At 34.5% G+C, this 18574-nt stretch overlaps 1 protein-coding gene across 2 annotated transcripts; it reads right to left on the bottom strand.

Annotated features, from left to right (window-relative positions):
* Nucleotides 1-4349: 4349 nt before the first annotated feature.
* Nucleotides 4350-9997, bottom strand: LOC127881228 (uncharacterized). 2 transcript variants are annotated; one of them, XM_052428966.1, is made up of 9 exons: nucleotides 9786-9996; nucleotides 9023-9169; nucleotides 8364-8440; nucleotides 8098-8172; nucleotides 7546-7693; nucleotides 5448-5640; nucleotides 5093-5224; nucleotides 4860-4973; nucleotides 4350-4583 (listed from the first exon to the last, which is right to left on the bottom strand). In XM_052428966.1, the coding sequence occupies exons 1-9, from the start codon at nucleotides 9805-9807 to the stop codon at nucleotides 4427-4429; spliced, it is 1065 nt and encodes a 354-aa protein (XP_052284926.1). In that variant the 5' UTR covers nucleotides 9808-9996; the 3' UTR covers nucleotides 4350-4426. The 2 variants fall into 2 exon arrangements, with proteins under 2 accessions (XP_052284926.1, XP_052284935.1); XM_052428975.1 differs by lacking the exon at nucleotides 8098-8172 and having other exon boundaries at nucleotides 9786-9997.
* Nucleotides 9998-18574: the final 8577 nt, after the last annotated feature.

Raw genomic sequence — 18574 nt, 5'->3', positions numbered from 1 at the left:
TTGTTATTTATTGCATGAACATGTTCACATAACAGACCATTATCAAAAACTTAAACAACGTCTTCGAGATCAATACGTCCAGTCGTGGTATGATATGATAAATGCGCAAAGTAAATTATATTATTATGTTAAATTTAAAAAGGATTATACATTTGAAAAACATATTGAATGTGTTGATAATGGTGGCCATAAAAAAGCTCTAACAAGATTTAGACTAAGCGCTTATTTTTTAAAAATTGAAACTGGTAGATACAATAACATTGCTAGAGAAAACAGGAAATGCCAACTGTGTAACAATAGCATGGTTGAAACGGAATACCCAGAGGCGTAGCGAGGGTGGGACAGGGAGGGCAATTTGCCCCGGGCGCCAACATGTGGGAGCGCCCGAGGAGGAGGATTAATTGCAAGACACAAGTCTACTACGATAGAGCGAACGTGTGACCAGCAGTCTCGTTCTGGAAATACTACAGCAAGGCGCCCATTATGAGAATAAGCAATTACAGAGAAAGACATGCATTTTATGGAGATGTTTTTTCTTAGTTTTCTAGGACGATTGTGAGAAATTCGTTGGACCCACGCGTAGGTAGAATAGTTTTGAGTAAGATTCAAATGATCCGACAAGCATTGCCGAATTTAATTGCTCATGTAAAGTTAAATATTTTTACCACAAATAACATACATAAAGATATAGAGATCACTGTTAAGCGGGAATCTGAATTCAGATGGAGTGCGAGATTTGAAGTTGTTAAAGCAAACTTTGAGGGATTAAGGGTACAAGGGGAATTGCTAGAGAAACTAAAATACGAATCACTCAAATGATACAAGAATTGATGCAGAAAGGTTGAGAATGTTCTGGAATTCAATTTCCTCGTGTTAATCTATTTCTGGAGAGACTATCTAAGAAGAATTGGTCGGGTGCAAAAACTTCTTTTCAAGAACCTACCATGAATATCAAGGATGCAGCATCAAATCTAGAATCATTGGATATACAAATCAAAATAACCCGTGATTGCTTGTGCGAACACGAACTTAACATTGCACAGATGAGATGTGAAGAATGTGGGATTTAAATTAAAAGATGACCAAGGAGAAGGAGGCGGATGCCCGGAGAGTTGACACGGGATGCCGAGCTTTTTGATGAAGAGAATGTTGTGTGCGTAATGAAGTGTGAGTGTAATGAGTGTTTTTGATAAACTTTAAACGGAAATAATAACTAGATCCTGTCGCCTCATTGAATTAACTCAAAATTTGGATTTTTACTGGATGTTCACAATCTTGTTAAAAGCGAGGATTTGAATATGCTTCCCAAAAATTGCTTCGATCTAGCAAATTTCTATGACACTGAATAAAATTCGAAAACTGTTTAATGAGATTCGGGCCTGTAAAATGCTACTTACTACGAGAGGTGATGCCTTACCATTGAAACTTATTTCTTTAATTGTGTCGTATGGTGATGTTTTTCCTAATTTTGCGTGTTGATCTGCAAATTCTTTTAACAAATGCAGTATCAATAGCCAGTTGTAGTTGCGAGCGTTCCTTCAGCAAGCTGATGCCCATTCTCTCATATTTAAGGGCATCTATAGGACATGATCGTCACTATGTTCTTGCATTTCTCAGTATAGAGAAGGAAACAGTTGAAAAAAGACTGATCCTATCATTGACAAATTTGCGGGCATGAAGGTGGGAAAAATCTAGTATAATGGATTTTTGGAATTCGTGGATTAGTTGGGTGGCTGTTGATAAAGACTTACCGTTAATATCATTTTTGTTGACGTTGTAGAAGTTTGCATTTAATTTTCTCCAATTTGTCTTCCTATTGTGTCTTTTAAGCTTACCTGAGCACAACTTGTTCGTGGTTAGCTGCTATGATCGCCTTTAGTCCGGTGTGCGTCGTCAACATTAGCCTGGTTTGATGATATCGTTATTTTGTAATAATGAGCATCGACTAATGGCTTCTTATTTTTCAATGGCAACGAATACTGTACTACAATATTTCACGGGGAGGGGGGGGGGGGACGCACAATTAATTCATTGTACCCGGGCGCCGAATACTGTCGCTACGTCTCTGGGAATACCACTTCTTATGTATATGTACGCTTTATCAAGATTTAAGAATTAAGTATTTAGAATTAAGTATAATGTTAACCAATAAATTTATACTGTCAAGTTCACATCTATGATGCCCAGTACTAACACTAGACAATTAAGAAATATTTCTAAAATTATTTACAATTCTATGTTAAAAAGAAATGATTACCTTGCTAGCTAGGTACTCAGTTGCTTCTTGTTTACGTTGAAAATCTGTTTTATGGCATTTAAAAATAAATCAATCAATCATTGTCTTAGTTATTTCCTTCGTGGCATACGAGTCCGTCTGGTCTATGACCTTTCCTTTACCACTAAGGACAATACATAAATTACCATATTGGTTGAGTCAATCTCTTGCACGACGGTTTACATTCACCTCTGTGTTGGGCTCAGAACGGACTATTGTTATGAAAGCGTCTCATTCATGTCATGATCATTCCAAGCGTTCATCATTGAGGTCACAGCATACTAAACAATCTCTTGCACGACGGTTACATTGCATTCACTGCATTAAAGAAAACCATCTCATACCATGATATCTTATCTTAGTCTTAATTCATTAATAAAATTGATATGTTTTTTTGATGTTAAGAAACCAACATACATACATGCGTCGAAGCAATAGCTAACGTCACTCAATAAAAATTATGTTCAATTGTTTACGTATTTGTGAAGTGCGTGGAATGATTCCATCTGCGTAAATGGGCAATAAAATAGTTCCAAAGAGTTGCATTTAAACCCGAAAGTCTTTACACGATTTATCGTTAATTTAAAATTCCTATTTCATTATTTTACGCCTTTGACCCTAAAAAATCTAAATCAAATACACATTGAATGCGTTTGTTCGGTTTTACCTATTTTATAGGCAAAATGGCATGCTGAGCCTTACGCAGAGTTGTATGTGAGAGCAAGGAACGACAACTCTGCGTGGAGATTGTGGTTAAGTTAGAATAATTTCGGACCTATTTCGCTGCTGATATTTATATCTAAGCAGCAATTTTAGCAGAGTGATGCTTCATGACATGCTATCTAATATATAAATAAATGGCCTAATTACCTTTATAAGGACATAATAATGCATGCTTTAGATCAACCGTTTCGCTAAAAAAAAACTTAGTTAAAATTGTTTAAGCTCGTGTATTATGAGAGGATCCGGCGGTTGGGTGACTCGAAAACTGGAAAATATATGGTCATATAGACTGTAGTATCAGACATATCGAGTTAGTTTCACATTAATCTTTCACATTTATACAAAATCATAATTATATTCCAAAGGGATAAGACAATATTTCGGTAATTCGTTTTGAATTCACTTCAGTACACACATTTTTATGCATTGCCTGCTTACTATAACAGTATTTCACAGTGAATTCTGCATTTCTGATTCACTTAATAGAGTATGTTAAATCTGGTAAAAAGTGACGACAAATCGGGAATAGAAGTACCATCGTCATTGAGATGATCGGTTAAAGACGTGTCCATGAAAATGTGGCATGCGACTCTAAACATTTAAATTTTCTCAAATCGGTTAGTAAACTAAACTGAAATATGTTCTAACATTAATGGATATATTGAGCTTTTATTTCAAAAAGTCAGCACGTTTGTAATATTTTAAATATAAATTCTTTTATCTAGGGCAAGTGACAAGTTGCCTTAAAAATACTGACATATATATATATATACAACACAACAATTAAATATATACAAAATGATTAACTAATGATGCCGGCATACACTAGTCAAAATAATCATTAGTCTGGAACCAAAATGCAATAATTGTTTTCAAAGTAAAATGCAAATATCAAATACGTCTTAAGTAAAGCATTTCACACGTTAATGAAGCATATATTCTCAATACAAACATGTATTTCAAAATAAATAATATTGTTATCTTTTATAGCAACATCTTTAAGCATGGTATATGTAGTTAGTATTCCGTTATTGTACCGTTGTAGAAAAAAAACGGTCATATTATTCATTTGTGTGGAATGGATTTTTGTTTTCCATGTTCACGAATATGAGCTTTTAAATGTGCAGGAGAATTTCGATTTTCACAAATATCTAATTAACAATAGAAAAACGCACTAGAAAAACAATGCCAGGAGTCATTGTTTCGGTGTATTGGTATCAGAGGGTAACATATTGTGTGTTGAATGCAAGGAGTCAAGATGTACAGTGCACCATATTTATGAATTAAAAGTCAAATAAACAAGAATAAATAAAGGCATTGAAGATATACAAGACATTTATTAGACGTACGGAGCATATATCGATTTGCAAAGCTGGTGTTGTTTAAAGGGTTTTAATTGTGTAACAAAAAAAATGTGCAATTGCAAATCTAAGGACAAATCAAGTCAGCCACTCTCTGAGAGACGTTTGGCATCTCGTATACCGAAGAAAGGTGGAATCGGTGATTTGAATCCTTAGTAACAAGGAACAGTGTCCCGTCGCTTATTCCAGGGCCAATCCCTATCCAGATCACATTGTTGCTCTGCCTGTTTCATAAATAATAATGAATATAAATGAACATCTTTAAAGCTGTAGTTCAACGTGGGAATCACATATAATGATCCGTCTCTTTAAACGATAATTTGATTTCACAAAGCTTATATTACCTTACTTTATTTCATTGTATTGTATTGTATTGTATTGAGGCAGTTTTTATGTCCCTTCTAATGTATTCTTATTTGGTAGTATTCGTCAAACGTATTCTGATTAATAGGTTCTTAAAATATAAAGTAGACCATGAACATGCAAATGTTCCCACAAACCTGTTCAGTCCTGCGATAAGAACGACAGGGTGTTCATATACTCCCAAAAGTGGGGAAAAATGTTCCGGTATTTCGGCCGTCGTCATAATGATCACCACGTCTTCTTTATCGGGCCTGTAAACACAGAGAAACCACAAACATCAATAAGTTATAATAAGGTCACCGACTTTGACCAGGAAATGCTAAGTATAGCACGGGCAGACATGCTAAACATAGCACTGGGAGACACTTACCTGTTTCCCTGTTGCCCGTTAGCGACTCCCGACAGGTACATCTGGATGCCGACCAATGGATCAGGATTTGGTGGCCATGGATGCCTTTGTGTCAGACTAATAGCCTGCAGAAGACTCGTCTTAGTCGGATACCTGGTAATATGTGTTGGGTAATGAAAATGTATGGCAAGAAATAATGCGAAACCATTACATAGTGTATATTCTGTTTCTTTCCAATGTGGCATTTAAAAATATGTTTTTTCCAAACAGCTACAATAAATGGCGAGGACATTTTAAATGATGAAACACGTTAGTTTGCTTTACTCATGTGAATTATCGAAGCAAGAGACGTTTTAGAAGAGGGCTTCTTGCTAACTTGGTCAGAGACCATCCAACGGGGTAGTAAAGGTCGTTGTGGCTCAGAAGTGCTACAAGCGAGGCGTTCGGTCCGATATCCAAACCAGCAACAATGTCGAGCATAAACTTTCTGCTTGGCTCAATGCTCGGCACTCGATTAGATTCCTCCATAATAAAAATGACGTCCTTGTTGCAATTTGTGACAAGTCGGGCTGCGGAAAGAAAAGAAAAATGGTATGTTATGTTCTGCAATGAACGATATAAAGTGTACATCCCAGTTTATGAATGTGTATGAGTTGCGCTGTTTACGGGGGAATTATTGGTCGCTTGCCGGAAATAAATGTATTTAAAACGATTTCTCCCTCAAAAGGTACAAATAGAGTACACATTTATATATTTGATTGCTTTATGTATACTTTTAATTATGTTTTGTCTGAATTAGTGTTCCTTTTGTGTACCATAAACGCACATGCCGACAATATTAAAGGGGCCTGTACACAGAATTTGGCATGTATTGAAGTTTGTCATTAAATGCTTTATATTGATAAATGTAAACATTGGATATAAAAAAGCTCCAGTAAAAATCAAGAATAAAATTAAAGAAATAAAAAAGGAACCCTCAACTGGGCTCGAACCACTGACCCCTGAAGTAAAAGTCCATTGCTCAGACCATCCGTGCTCATACAATGAGTGATGTATTTTATACTTTATATAAGCAATCCTCGTAGTATCCCAAAATATAACGACAACAACAGAACTATCCAAATTATTCAATCGTTTAGTGTCACATAGTTCGTCGTGACACAATAAACGTAAACAGAGTCCAATTCTGATTTCTTTACGTTTATTTTCTGCTTATTAACACAACACAACGTTTTTATTTGCCCGCGAAAGCAAGCAACAATGCCCTTCTATCAAATCTAACCGCGGACTTGTTTTGCTACATAAAACATCTCGTTTTATACTGAAATACCATCAACATAAAATAACAAAATTCCTTATAACATATTTGATTGGTCAAAGCGTTCTACTGACTATTCGTTGATTTCTAATTGGTTTGGTCAAAGAGTTTCCTTAATACTTGTTACTTGCCGATTGGCTGGCCGCTAAAGTATTGTTTCAATATGACACCCCCGGGAATGTACTAACCAAATTATTCATGTGTTTATCCATTTATCGAATAATCCTTCAAAACATCTGATTTGACTATTTGTGGCGATAATAAGGTATTTTTGTAATCGTCGGTACTCGCACAGTTCAATGGATATAAGAGATTGTTAAATACAAATTGCTGAATAACATATTCATTCGTCTATAGTATCTTATCTTTTACCTTTCAAATTGTTGATTTAGCCTACTTTAACAATAAATGTAAAGGTATTCTGGTTTTGACTTGCAAGAGATCTTAATTAAAGTTTTATTTTATGTATACTCTTATATTATTTATAATTTAACAAATAATATTAATTTTCAAATCCTATAATCATAGCCAATATATCACAAATATTTATTATTAAATTTCCAAACTTTATTTATGTTATCATTGTTTCTACCATTCAAATATTTTCTTTATAGAACCCTTAATATTTTATTTAACATTATATGCTGTTACGTTACATTCGCATTGCAACGCTTTTTAATTTGCAGTTTTTTAAATCGTCAAAAGATGCATAAAAAGGATATTTTAGAGTATCGAAAATGTTCAGTATAACTGTTTCCTCACACTTATCATAACTACAACGAAAATTTGCGAATCTGAAACAATGTTATTTTTTTTAATTTTGTCAATTTACCAAAACGTGAAAAGGCCCCTTTTGTGTAACTGAATGTTTTTCATTACGCATATGAATATTGTTCAACTCATAACTGAATTTCTTTTTCTTTCAATTCTATCTTTAAAGCTGTGTGTTTATGCGGGCGCAGAAGTTGTGAAACTACAATGTTTTATCAAACATGCGTTGAATTAACACTTGTTCTGTTGAACTCGTTTTTGTTCTAAATGCCTGTAGAAGGTGATTTCTCGGCGACAGTGCCGAGGTTCATCATAATACGACATTTTGCTTTTTTCATGAATCTGGTTTTGACATTGATCTTTTACTTTGGAAGGAGCAACATACCAGTTGAAGAGATTGTCGACTGAACCATTGGTTGTGTTGCCATAGTTACAGGTGTCGTCATTGTTGGCACGTGGTTACAGTAATTGTCTGCGCAGCAAAACTTCTGAACATTACGTTCATGTAGAGAACGTTTAGTACTGTTACAAACCTAAAGCAATAGGTATATGATGTCATCGATAAAACAATATACATTTATGATGACATCATACAGATTTATAATTATACCCAAAAGTAATAACAAGAGTTGAAGTAGTTAAAGCGGTTAAAATGGTAGTAGTTGCATATGCAACATTGTAAACAGAAATCTTAGTATTATATGCATCAGAAGTCGACAGTATTAAAGTATATATAGATTTAAGTATTACCGGGAACCAATAAAACGCAAATACGAGAACATTTAAGATTAACCCGTATCGAAAGTAAAGATTATACATGAATATATATATATATATATATATATATATATATATATATATATATATATATATATATATATATATATATAGTATATAAATGTTCATCCATTGGACATATAATAACGTTTTTATATACCGCCTTATCCACGCACTGCATAGTGTATTTTTCATGACCATCCGCGCTCGACGTTACTTGTTTGAACATGCATGTCTGTTAATAATATTAGGTTATTTACCATTGTTGAGTATTACATCGTATTGTTGTTATTATTATTATTATATTATTATTATTATTATTATTATTTATTATTATTATTATTACTTTGATTATGATTATGATTATTATTAATACACTTGAAAGAAAAAAAGTTAAAAATTAATATACATTATCCAGTTAAATACCATGTCTGATGGACACGTCGTTATGTTTGTGCACGATGTGACATTTATGACGGAATTGCAGTTATAGCAGTAAAACGCTGAAACCAACAACAGCAAGAAAGTATTCAATTTACATGTATTCTGATGATGGAGATTTTCTTTTATGTTCTCGCTACAATAGGGCAGCAAAAGGTAAAAGATTGTCTATATTGTATAAACTTTATCTAAGTGTTTCTTTGTTTCAATGAATTTTAAAGATAATCGGTTCTAATGAAAGAATATAGCTTTTGTTTTACTGAAAATAATATAGTTTGTAAGAAATGAAAATAAATAGTATTCATGTTTGAAACCTTTTTTGCATATGTTATGTGTACTGTTCCTATGATACAAACGTAATGTACATACTAAAGAGGCAACTACGTTCTGTCGTGTAGAAACTGTACGGTAAATACTTATGAACACATCTGTATTATTCGACCGATTTTAATGCAATGTAATGTATTTGTTGGTAATTGGTCCATAAGCAACTTTTTCTGCCAACTTAAGTAAGTATGCAAATATCTTTAGAAATGCACTATAACATGCTTTAAAAATTCTTAAATGTCGACATGTATTATTTCGTTTTCGTATGTACAATTTTTATGTAAGCTTATGTTCCATCTGGTCGTCTTGATACTCACGGCATTTGTTGCATGTCTTTGGGCACGTAACCAAAGAAAGGACTGGATCTTGACAAAGACTTGGGTTACTGACACAACCGGAAGTGTCGAAGTCGTCGCACGGTGGCGCCGCATCACCCGCTGCTGCAGGAATCAGCAAGATGACACCTGGTAATATTACTTATATGAGTACGCCTTAGCAAAGACACACATATTCAGTATTTCATAGAAAACGTTTGTATCCAAATTTGCAAGACAAGTTCCTATTACAAAATAATTTGAATAAAATGCCCATAGTCTGCATAGAACATATTGCAAATGTATACTGTATATGTAGGTGTTGTTTATTGTTTTTAATACAACAAATACAGTACTGATTTACAAATCAGTACTGTTATTTTACTTTGGGAGTATGACAATCCAGAGAGTCACTTTGTGTGTGGCACATATTGTGTGGCATATATTGTGTCTCGTGTAGTTAATCAAAGCTTTTATGCAGACGAACCCTATTTTGACAAACACACAGTTCTTGATTGGCATTATGCCTCTTCTAACAACCCGGACCTTGAAGGTAATAATGTGAATCTTGTGCGTCACAAACGAAATAATTAAAATAAAAATCTTTGGCAAGATATTTTTACATATATCATTACAAAGTGAGGGAACGGAAAATACATGTGTTCACAAAAAAGTGCCCATTTTAAAATTTTACAATAAATACTTACATTGACCTTTAAGCTATTAGCCGATAACTTACGCATATGTATGGTTAAAACACACTTACCCCATATAAGGACAAACATCATCGCCGTTTAGGAATTGTTTGGTTTGTCCTTTAGTCTCAGTCTTGGCGCCGTTCCAATTAGAATGAGTGCACCGATGGATGTCTTGATATAGTTCACTCGATAGAAAAGGTCGGAATATAGCTCTTTAAGTGCTCCGTGACTGAATGAAACAGTTTATGATCAATAACTGATGTTTGCACGAAGATATTATGCTGAACTTTGACGTGTATGTAGTTTACTAGCAGATCTAACTTGAGATTGCACAAAATCATTTAAATTAAATTTGAGTAATATGTAAAAAATTGAATACATGATTTTATAGTGTTGCCAGATTTCTTGCTGTGTTCATTATTTCCTGTGCCACCTTTTGTATAACAAATGTATGTATCGTTCGCAGATCAATTATCCAAGCCTGTAAACGGGCGTATTTTGTTTTAAGTAGTCGCTTTTGTAAAATGAGCGTTTTAACGACAGCACTCCCAGTCCTATGTACAATCATATTTATACAAACTCTACATGTAAGCGCTGCCTTCCCCTGAAAAGGAATGCCTTTATTCTCAAAATTAGCCTTGTCCATGTATTAAGTTAAAGCTTAAGATTTCATGGGACTTTGTCACAGTTTCCAAAGAGATACATAAATAAATAGAAATCCTTTGCACTCCAGCAGAGGGCGAAAAAAACACTCAGGACGTGGTAAAATATTTTTTTGACACATACGACAAGCGGCGTACTGGTAGAAATGAAATTATTATATATGAAATAAGTATCAATGAACAAAGCAATTCTTTACTGCCCTTAAATAAATCGTCGGGCTCGTTACTTTATAGTCCAATACGTACAGTGTAGAATAAGGAGGTTGCAAAATATAAAATTTGGTATATCGTCACAATAGCCGAGACGTCACTTTGAATTCCAGGTATATACCGATACACATCTTGCTTAAATTTGGTTCACTTACCGGAAACCTTAAATCTTTAATAGTAACCATTGGGCACCAAGTCTAAACTTTTTTTTTATAATTATGTTGTCTTGCTTGTACCAGAGGGGGTAATCACGTGACAAACAAGATGGCGACGTCCATGCCGAGGCAGGTATTTTTCGTCGTTTTATACCCTTTATTACTTGTATTATTATTTTTTATCCCGCCCACTTTCCAGCCATATTAGAAAGAAAGTTACTGACTTTTATTTCTAAGTAATATTCGCTCCATATCTCGACTTTACTCGGTGCAAAATTTCTTGGCGGGATGACCTAATTAGGGCACCACTAAGAAAATTTGCACCGAGTAAAGTCAAGATATAAAGTAAATTTAAATACGAAATAAACGCTAATCACCTTTTTACTGATATAGCTGGAAAGTGAGCGTCATTTAAAAAATAAACATAAGTAATAAAGGGTATAAAACGGCGAAAAATAACTGTCTCGGTACAGACGTCGCCAGCTTGACTATCACGTGATTACCCCCTCTGTTGTACCGAGTTGATGAAAACACTTATTTGGGCGTATGGAAACTGACAAATTTGATTAAATATTACAATATATTACAGACAATTACAATTACAAATAATGGAAAATAATGGATAATAATAATGGAATTATCATTGACATTCAATGCATATATATATTCTACTGTATTGATTTCATGAAATATGGCGTCGGTCTGTGATCTTAAAAACCACAACGCATTTAGCATTAAGTTTGAAAATTAACAGTGACTTTGTTTGAGCATTTAGATTGAGAATGATGACGACTTTCTTAAATAGTTTTCAACTGCACATTCAGCATGACAGTTCTGTTTCACTCGAGCCAACAATTTCTCCATAGGCCAGAAGCGGCCAACGACGGCCGAATGATAGCCAGAAACAAGGTGATTCACACGGTCAACGACAAGTGCACGCCTGTCACGTTAGACATCATATCAAACATGCAATGGTTTCAATTGCTTGAATTATATGTAAAGAAAAAGATAACATTAACATCGCCATCATCGTTTTCATCATCAGCATCAGCAGATAGCAAGGTAACAACATGCTTCTTAAGAAAAAAACCCAGCTACACAATGAACAATACTAAATCCTCCTCCGCTTTCGTTTCCCCCAGCTCATCGTCATCATCATTACAATCATTACAATCACTCATGATAACAATCCCCGAGTAGTAACTTTAGTTCCAATGAGTTTGTTGCAACGGATATGTGATGTCCTTTTGTGATTAATTCACAATGCAGTGATTTGGTTCAACGTTGATTCATTTGTCATCGTTTTTAGCTCGACTATTATATATAAAATATATGTAGTGGAGCTATCCTACTCACCCCGGCGTCGGCGTTAGCGTCTGCGTTAGTGTCTGCGTTAGCGTTAGCGTGCAAATGTTAAAGTTTTCGTACTACCCCAAGAGCAGACAACTCTATCAAGAATTTTGTCATAATTATTGCCCCTTTTCCACTTAGAATAGGCAGCAAATGTTAAAGTTTGCGTTCTACCCCAAATATTTTCAATGTCCCTTGACATATTGCATTCATATTTTGCATACTTGTTAACCAATATGACCCCAACCTATAAACAAGAGCAGACAACTCTATCAAGCATTTTGTCATAATAATGACCCCTTTTCCACTTACAATATGCAGCAAATGTTAAAGTTTGCGTACTACCCCAACTATTTTCAATGTCTCTTGACATATTGCTTTCATATTTTGGATACTTGTTAACCATCATGACCCCAACCTATAAACAAGAGCAGACAACTCTATCAAGCATTTTGTCATAAGTATGGCCCCTTTTCCACTTACAATTGGCAGCAGATGTTAAAGTTTGCGTACTACCCCAACTATTTTAAATGTCCCTTGACATATTGCTTTCATATTTTGCATACTTGTTAAACATCATGACCCCAACCTCTTAATAAGAGCAGACAACTCTATCAAGCATTTTGACAGAATTATTGCCCCGTTTATACTTAGAATATGCATATTATTGATAAATCTATGTTAAACTTTGCGTACTACCACAAATTATATTTCCTATATCCTTTGACATATTTCTTTTATATTATGCATACTTGTTTACCAACATGACCCCAACTTATAAACAAGAGCATACCACTGTATCAAGCATTTTGACATACTTATGGCCCCTTTTACACTTATATAATTGAACATTTTGCTTAAATTGCCATAACTTCTTTATTTGTGATCACATTTTATTATCACTTTCACAAAACAACACATACCTTATTACCACAATGGATTACAACCAAACAATACCCCACGCCCCTACCCAGAATCCCTCCCCCCCCCCCCCCAAACCTGCCCCCCCCCCAAAAAAAAATTTTTTTTTTGTTTTGTTTTATACAACATCTAATAAATTACCCCACCCACATTATACCCCCCTCTCACCCCCACCCCCCCTACTCCCCCCACAATTTTTTTTTTAAACATCATCTAATTAATTACCACATCCACAGTATACCCCCCCCTCTCACCCCCCTACTCCCCCCCTCTATCCCCCCCCCCAAAAAAATGTGTTTTTTTTGTTGTTTTTTTAAAGATCGTCTTATACATGACAACACCCCACATTATACGTCCTCTCAACTACCCCCCCCCCCAAAAAAAAAAAAAATAAAAAAAATAAAATTGTTTTTTCCTTTTTTTTATTTTTGACAGATCGTCTTATAAATTATGGAATGTGAACAATTTCCCCATGATAGCTTACGTTATACTGTCAAGCACTCGAATAGTCGAGCGCGCTGTCCTCTGACAGCACTTGTTACTGATTATAGTGATTACGAAAGACTGTGTTATGTAATTTAGAAAACAAGAGTGCCAAACTGTCACAAGATACGCCCGTTCTAAGGTTTTGGACACCATGCTCAATGCTTGAAAGTGTCCTCAAGACCTAGTTATTGACCCGGCATGACCCATATTTGAACTTGACCTAGATATCACTTAGATGTAACATCTGACTAAATTTGGTGAAGATCAGATGAAAACTACTTCAATTAAAGAGCGGACAACATGCTTAATGCTTGAAATGCACTATGTGACCTCGTTTTTGACCCGGCATGACCCATGTTCGAACTTGACCTACATATCATCTAGACACAACTTCTGACCAAATTAGGTGAAGATCAGATGAAAACTACTTCAATTAGAGAGCGGACACCATGCTAAATGCTTGAAATGCACTAAGTAACCTCGTGACCTAGTTTTTGACCCGGCATGACCCATATTTGAACTTGACCTACATATCATCTAGACACAACTTCTGACCAAATTTGGTGAAGATCGGATGAATACAATTTGAATTAGAGTCCGGACAAAGTGGCGCCGTTGAAAATGCACTAATTGACCCTATGACCCAGTTTTTGACCCGGCATGACCCATATTCGAACTTGGCCTATATATCAACTAGATGCAACTGCTGACCAAGTTTGGTGAAGATCGGATGAATACAATTTGAAATAGAGTCCGGACAAAGTGGCCCCTTTGAAAATGCACTTATTGACCCTATGACCTAGTTTTTGACCCGGCATGACCCATATTCGAACTTGGCCTAGATATCAACTAGATGCAACTGCTGACCAAGTTTGGTGAAGATCGGATGAATACAATTTGAAATAGAGTCCGGACAAAGTGGCCCCTTTGAAAATGCACTTATTGACCCTATGACCTAGTTTTTGACCCGGCATGACCCATATTCGAACTTGGCCTAGATATCAACTAGATGCAACTGCTGACCAAGTTTGGTGAAGATCGGATGAATACAATTTGAATTAGAGTCCGGACAAAGTGATGCCTTCCGCCCGCCGCCCGCCGCCCGCCGCCCGCCAAGGGGTTTCACATAATACGTCCCGTATTTTATACGGGCGTATAAAAATGGCACATTAAAGTTCTGTCGTTGTAATCCCTCTATGAATTATTTGACTTGTTCAGTTTATAAAACGATTTTCATTTTGCAGAACCCTCACTTTCTAGAAATGATTCAGTGGCTACCTGTGTGGCCGCATTATTGACGAGGGTCCATATGCCCATGTTCATGTATTTTACTAAAGAATTCACAAATATATTTTTAATGTGCGTATATTTGTTATCATTCTGTCTCACTATATATCGAGTTTATGGATTTAAATGTCCATTAGTTGGACATCAAGCGTTGATATTTAATCGTAAAATATAGTTCATAGGGTCCGAATGCACGGTGGACTTCAAACATTAATATATCATTTGTTCAAGGGTTACAAAGGTCGTAATGGACAAAGCTCTTGAGCGAAAACGTAAGTAAATTCCTTCCATTTATACAATTGCGCTGTATGTTTCTTATTTAGCTGTATTTTTACATAAGGTTGTTTCAAACAAGTAAATATTACTAAAGTTATTAGTAAGTAATCCTATTGTTAGAAAAAAAAGAGGATTTCCTTTAAACAAAATCTGATTTTTTTCCTTAAGTAAGAAGTAATGATGTCACTAAAGAGTTTTTGAAAACCAGCACTGTACTGCTTTACATGTGTTCTTTGCCGATGACACAATAAATCATTATCTTTAAAGTCCGAAAATGACGCTAATTTATTTATCTATATTGAGAACATCACATACACGTGATGTTATAATAAAACTAGAACACATGGCAACTTACGTTGATTTTAAAATGTTCACTCATGATTACATACTAATTTTCCTGTGGAATAGACATTATCACATGCTCAATCCATATCAAGAATTCAAAATAACTGTTTTAGGAACAACGCGTTTAATTCGTTCTCAGATGCCATGATATCGTTTCGATAGCAACAATTCAGATGTGAGCTATAAAACGCTTATGTTTAAATTGTGGAAAACTGTTTTCCTTTAAATGTATTTATTATTGCTTCTTCCCGCCACACACACTTTCACTCTTGCCGCGCATGAATCCGCTATCGCCCTGTGGTTTATTAGTAGGTTAATACAATGTGTTATAATTCTCTTATTTAAGACAAGACATATCTTTAAAAAAAATAGGGCGTTGATTGTATTTGGTGTTGATTAAAAATGAAAAGTTATATAATATAAAAATCAAAATTAGCGAATGCCTTTTTCTGCGTAGTTCTTATGAATAGCTGCATCACACGCAAATCAATTACGGGATGTTGCGCCAGATTTCGTGCCTTATTTCGCATTATTCGATATTATTGGTCATATATCTATATACAGGCCAGAAATACACAAGAAGAATGTACATGAAATGAAAACACATCAGTTAACCGTGCACACACGAAGCATCCGCACATATTAGAAATATTCAACGCGCGCTCTTCGAACTGACCTTTCATAATGGTTTGTCGGATATTGTAATTTGATTCGATTGTTAATAGTATCGTGAATCATCGCCCTCATCCTTAATACATTGGCAAAATGGTTGAATAATTCTTATTCAATTAATCAAAAAGTATTTATCTAAAAGTGTTAAAAATCTATTATTTACACAACATAATAATTTAGCCGAATATCTTCATATAAGATATTTCTGGTCAAAATAAACTTCAAGTTCGCCTAGTTCACGCGACAGCGTTTCTATAACGAATTTTCTAATGACCGTGAACTGACCTTGATACCTTAAAGGACTGAAAGCAATGGTTTTAAGTGAGGTCACGATTACACTGCTGGAACGACGGCTTGTTCAAAGCTTTATACTTAAAAGGGACAGTCAACCACGAATGACGAAAAAAAAAGTTCTAAATACCGTATTTTTTTTACAATTATTAGTTTTTATTTTATGCTTTCCGGTGGTTTATAGAGAAATATCAGTGAATTAATACTGATAATTTCACTGTTTCAAACAATGAAAATTATCAGTGAAAATTATCGATAATTTTCACTGTTTATGTTAAATGACGTCATTTTTTTACGAAATGACGTCATTTTCCCCAACGTAATTCTTTAGTTTAACTCTTTAACAATGTATATAAACTGTGAAAAAGCATAAAATAAAAAGAAAATTTGTTGGTTTCGGTGCATTATCGATTTTAATTCACTCGTGATCATATCAAATATATATTTTCACTCGTGGCTGCGCCACTCGTGAAAATATTATTTTCTATAATCACTCGTGAATTAAAATCGATAATCCACCGAATCCAACAAATATCCTCTATTTATTTAATGCTTTCCGGTGGTTTATAGAGAAATATCAGTGAATTAAAACTGATAATTTCACTGTTTCAAACAGTGAAAATTATCAGTGAGAATTATCGATAATTTTCATTGTTTACTGTGAAATGACGTCATTTTTTTTTGACGAAATGACGTCATTATCCCAGCAAAATTCGTTAGTTAAACTCTTGAACAATGTATATAAACTGTGAAAAATGCATTAAATAAAAAGAAAATTTGTTGGATTCGGTGGATTATCGATTTTAATTCACGAGTGATCATAGAAAAATAATATTTTCACGAGTGGCGCAGCCACGAGTGAAAATATATGTTTTCTATGATCACGAGTGAATTAAAATCGATATTCCACCGAATCCAACAAATTTTCTTTTTATTTTATGCCTTTTTTAACAGTTTATATACATTGTTAAAGAGTTTAACTAAAGAATTTCGCTGGGACAATGACGTCATTTCGTCAAAGAAATGACGTCATTTCACAGTAAACAGTGAAAATTATCGATAATTTTCACTGATAATTTTCATTGTTTGAACAGTGAAATTATCAGTTTTAAATCACTGATATTTCCTTATAAACCACCGGAAAGCATAAAATAAAAACTAATAATTGTAAAAAAAATACGGAATTTTGACGTTTCTTTTTTCGTCATTCGTGGTTGACGGTCCCTTAAATTTTAATAAGTTTAACGGTTTTAAAATATTTTGGTAAAAATTATATCAAAATAGATAACAACAATACGTGCATGATCTAAAATATACTAATGCACATAATGCAAAACGGTAGCAATTACTGAATATGAGAACACAGACTTTACCAGACTTTAACAGACACATACTTTAAAAGCTTTGGCGCTGACTATCTTCCGAATATAAAGGGGCGCACACAAACTGTTTTGATGTCGACATTTAAGTGTAAAACAGTTCTATCTCCCAAGCCTTATCATTTGAGATACAATTGTTGCATACTGAACACACAGTATACATCGTGTACAGCACACTCTAGTATCCCTTTTCACGCCATATACTTATCAAAAATGGAAAGTCAATGGAATTACCTATTAATGTAAATGCGATTAATGTTTGTAGATTTCACGTTTTCTATTTCGAAGCTTAAAAAGGTCAGCTAAGGTGAAAAGCTAGGTTAAACCAGGGACCTATACAAACAAACGTCCAAGAATACACATTTGACTATGAGTTTTCTTATGAAAGATGTGTGTTTTAATTATTTTTCACTTCAAAAATTAAAATGTTTTCATAGAGAGGGTCGATACTACGAACACACATGCTAGATGTGTCGATATTGACTGCTATTTTTTATACTCAACAAGTCAGTGAAAGGTAGTGGGTCCATGCCCGGTCATCAGTCTAAAGAAATTTAACTGGACCTACTGTACTGCATACTTTTTAAGATCTCGTCTTTCGTGCATATAGTTCAACTTTAAGGTTTTCTAGCACTTAAATTATGATAGCCATTACTTGTTTTATGTGTATCTGTTAACTCAAACCAAAATTTTGCAAATAACAATTTGCAACACATAAACAACTAGTTTTGTTATAAATTTAAAGCTCGTGCTTCGCAAAAAAAACACACCAAAGTTTGAAGCCGGCAAATTGAATGGTGATCCATAACCTATCGTTACGGCA

This window comes from Dreissena polymorpha, chromosome 1 (assembly GCF_020536995.1).
Source record: "Dreissena polymorpha isolate Duluth1 chromosome 1, UMN_Dpol_1.0, whole genome shotgun sequence".
NCBI classification, from domain to species: domain Eukaryota; kingdom Metazoa; phylum Mollusca; class Bivalvia; order Myida; family Dreissenidae; genus Dreissena; species Dreissena polymorpha.
The sequence above is the reverse complement of the archived record's forward strand: the minus strand, read 5'-3'. Positions and strand labels throughout refer to the sequence as shown.

Bases quoted from the DNA above. Each gene is read 5' to 3' on its own strand.
- LOC127881228 (XM_052428966.1), bottom strand. From the start codon at position 9,807: ATGATGTTTGTCCTTATATGGG. The intron at 5,641-7,545 runs GTATGTTGCTCC...TTCTTTCCGCAG, and splicing joins GTCGACAATCTCTTCAACTG to CCCGACTTGTCACAAATTGC. The intron at 5,225-5,447 runs GTTAGCAAGAAG...ACATATTACCAG, and splicing joins GTTGGATGGTCTCTGACCAA to GTATCCGACTAAGACGAGTC.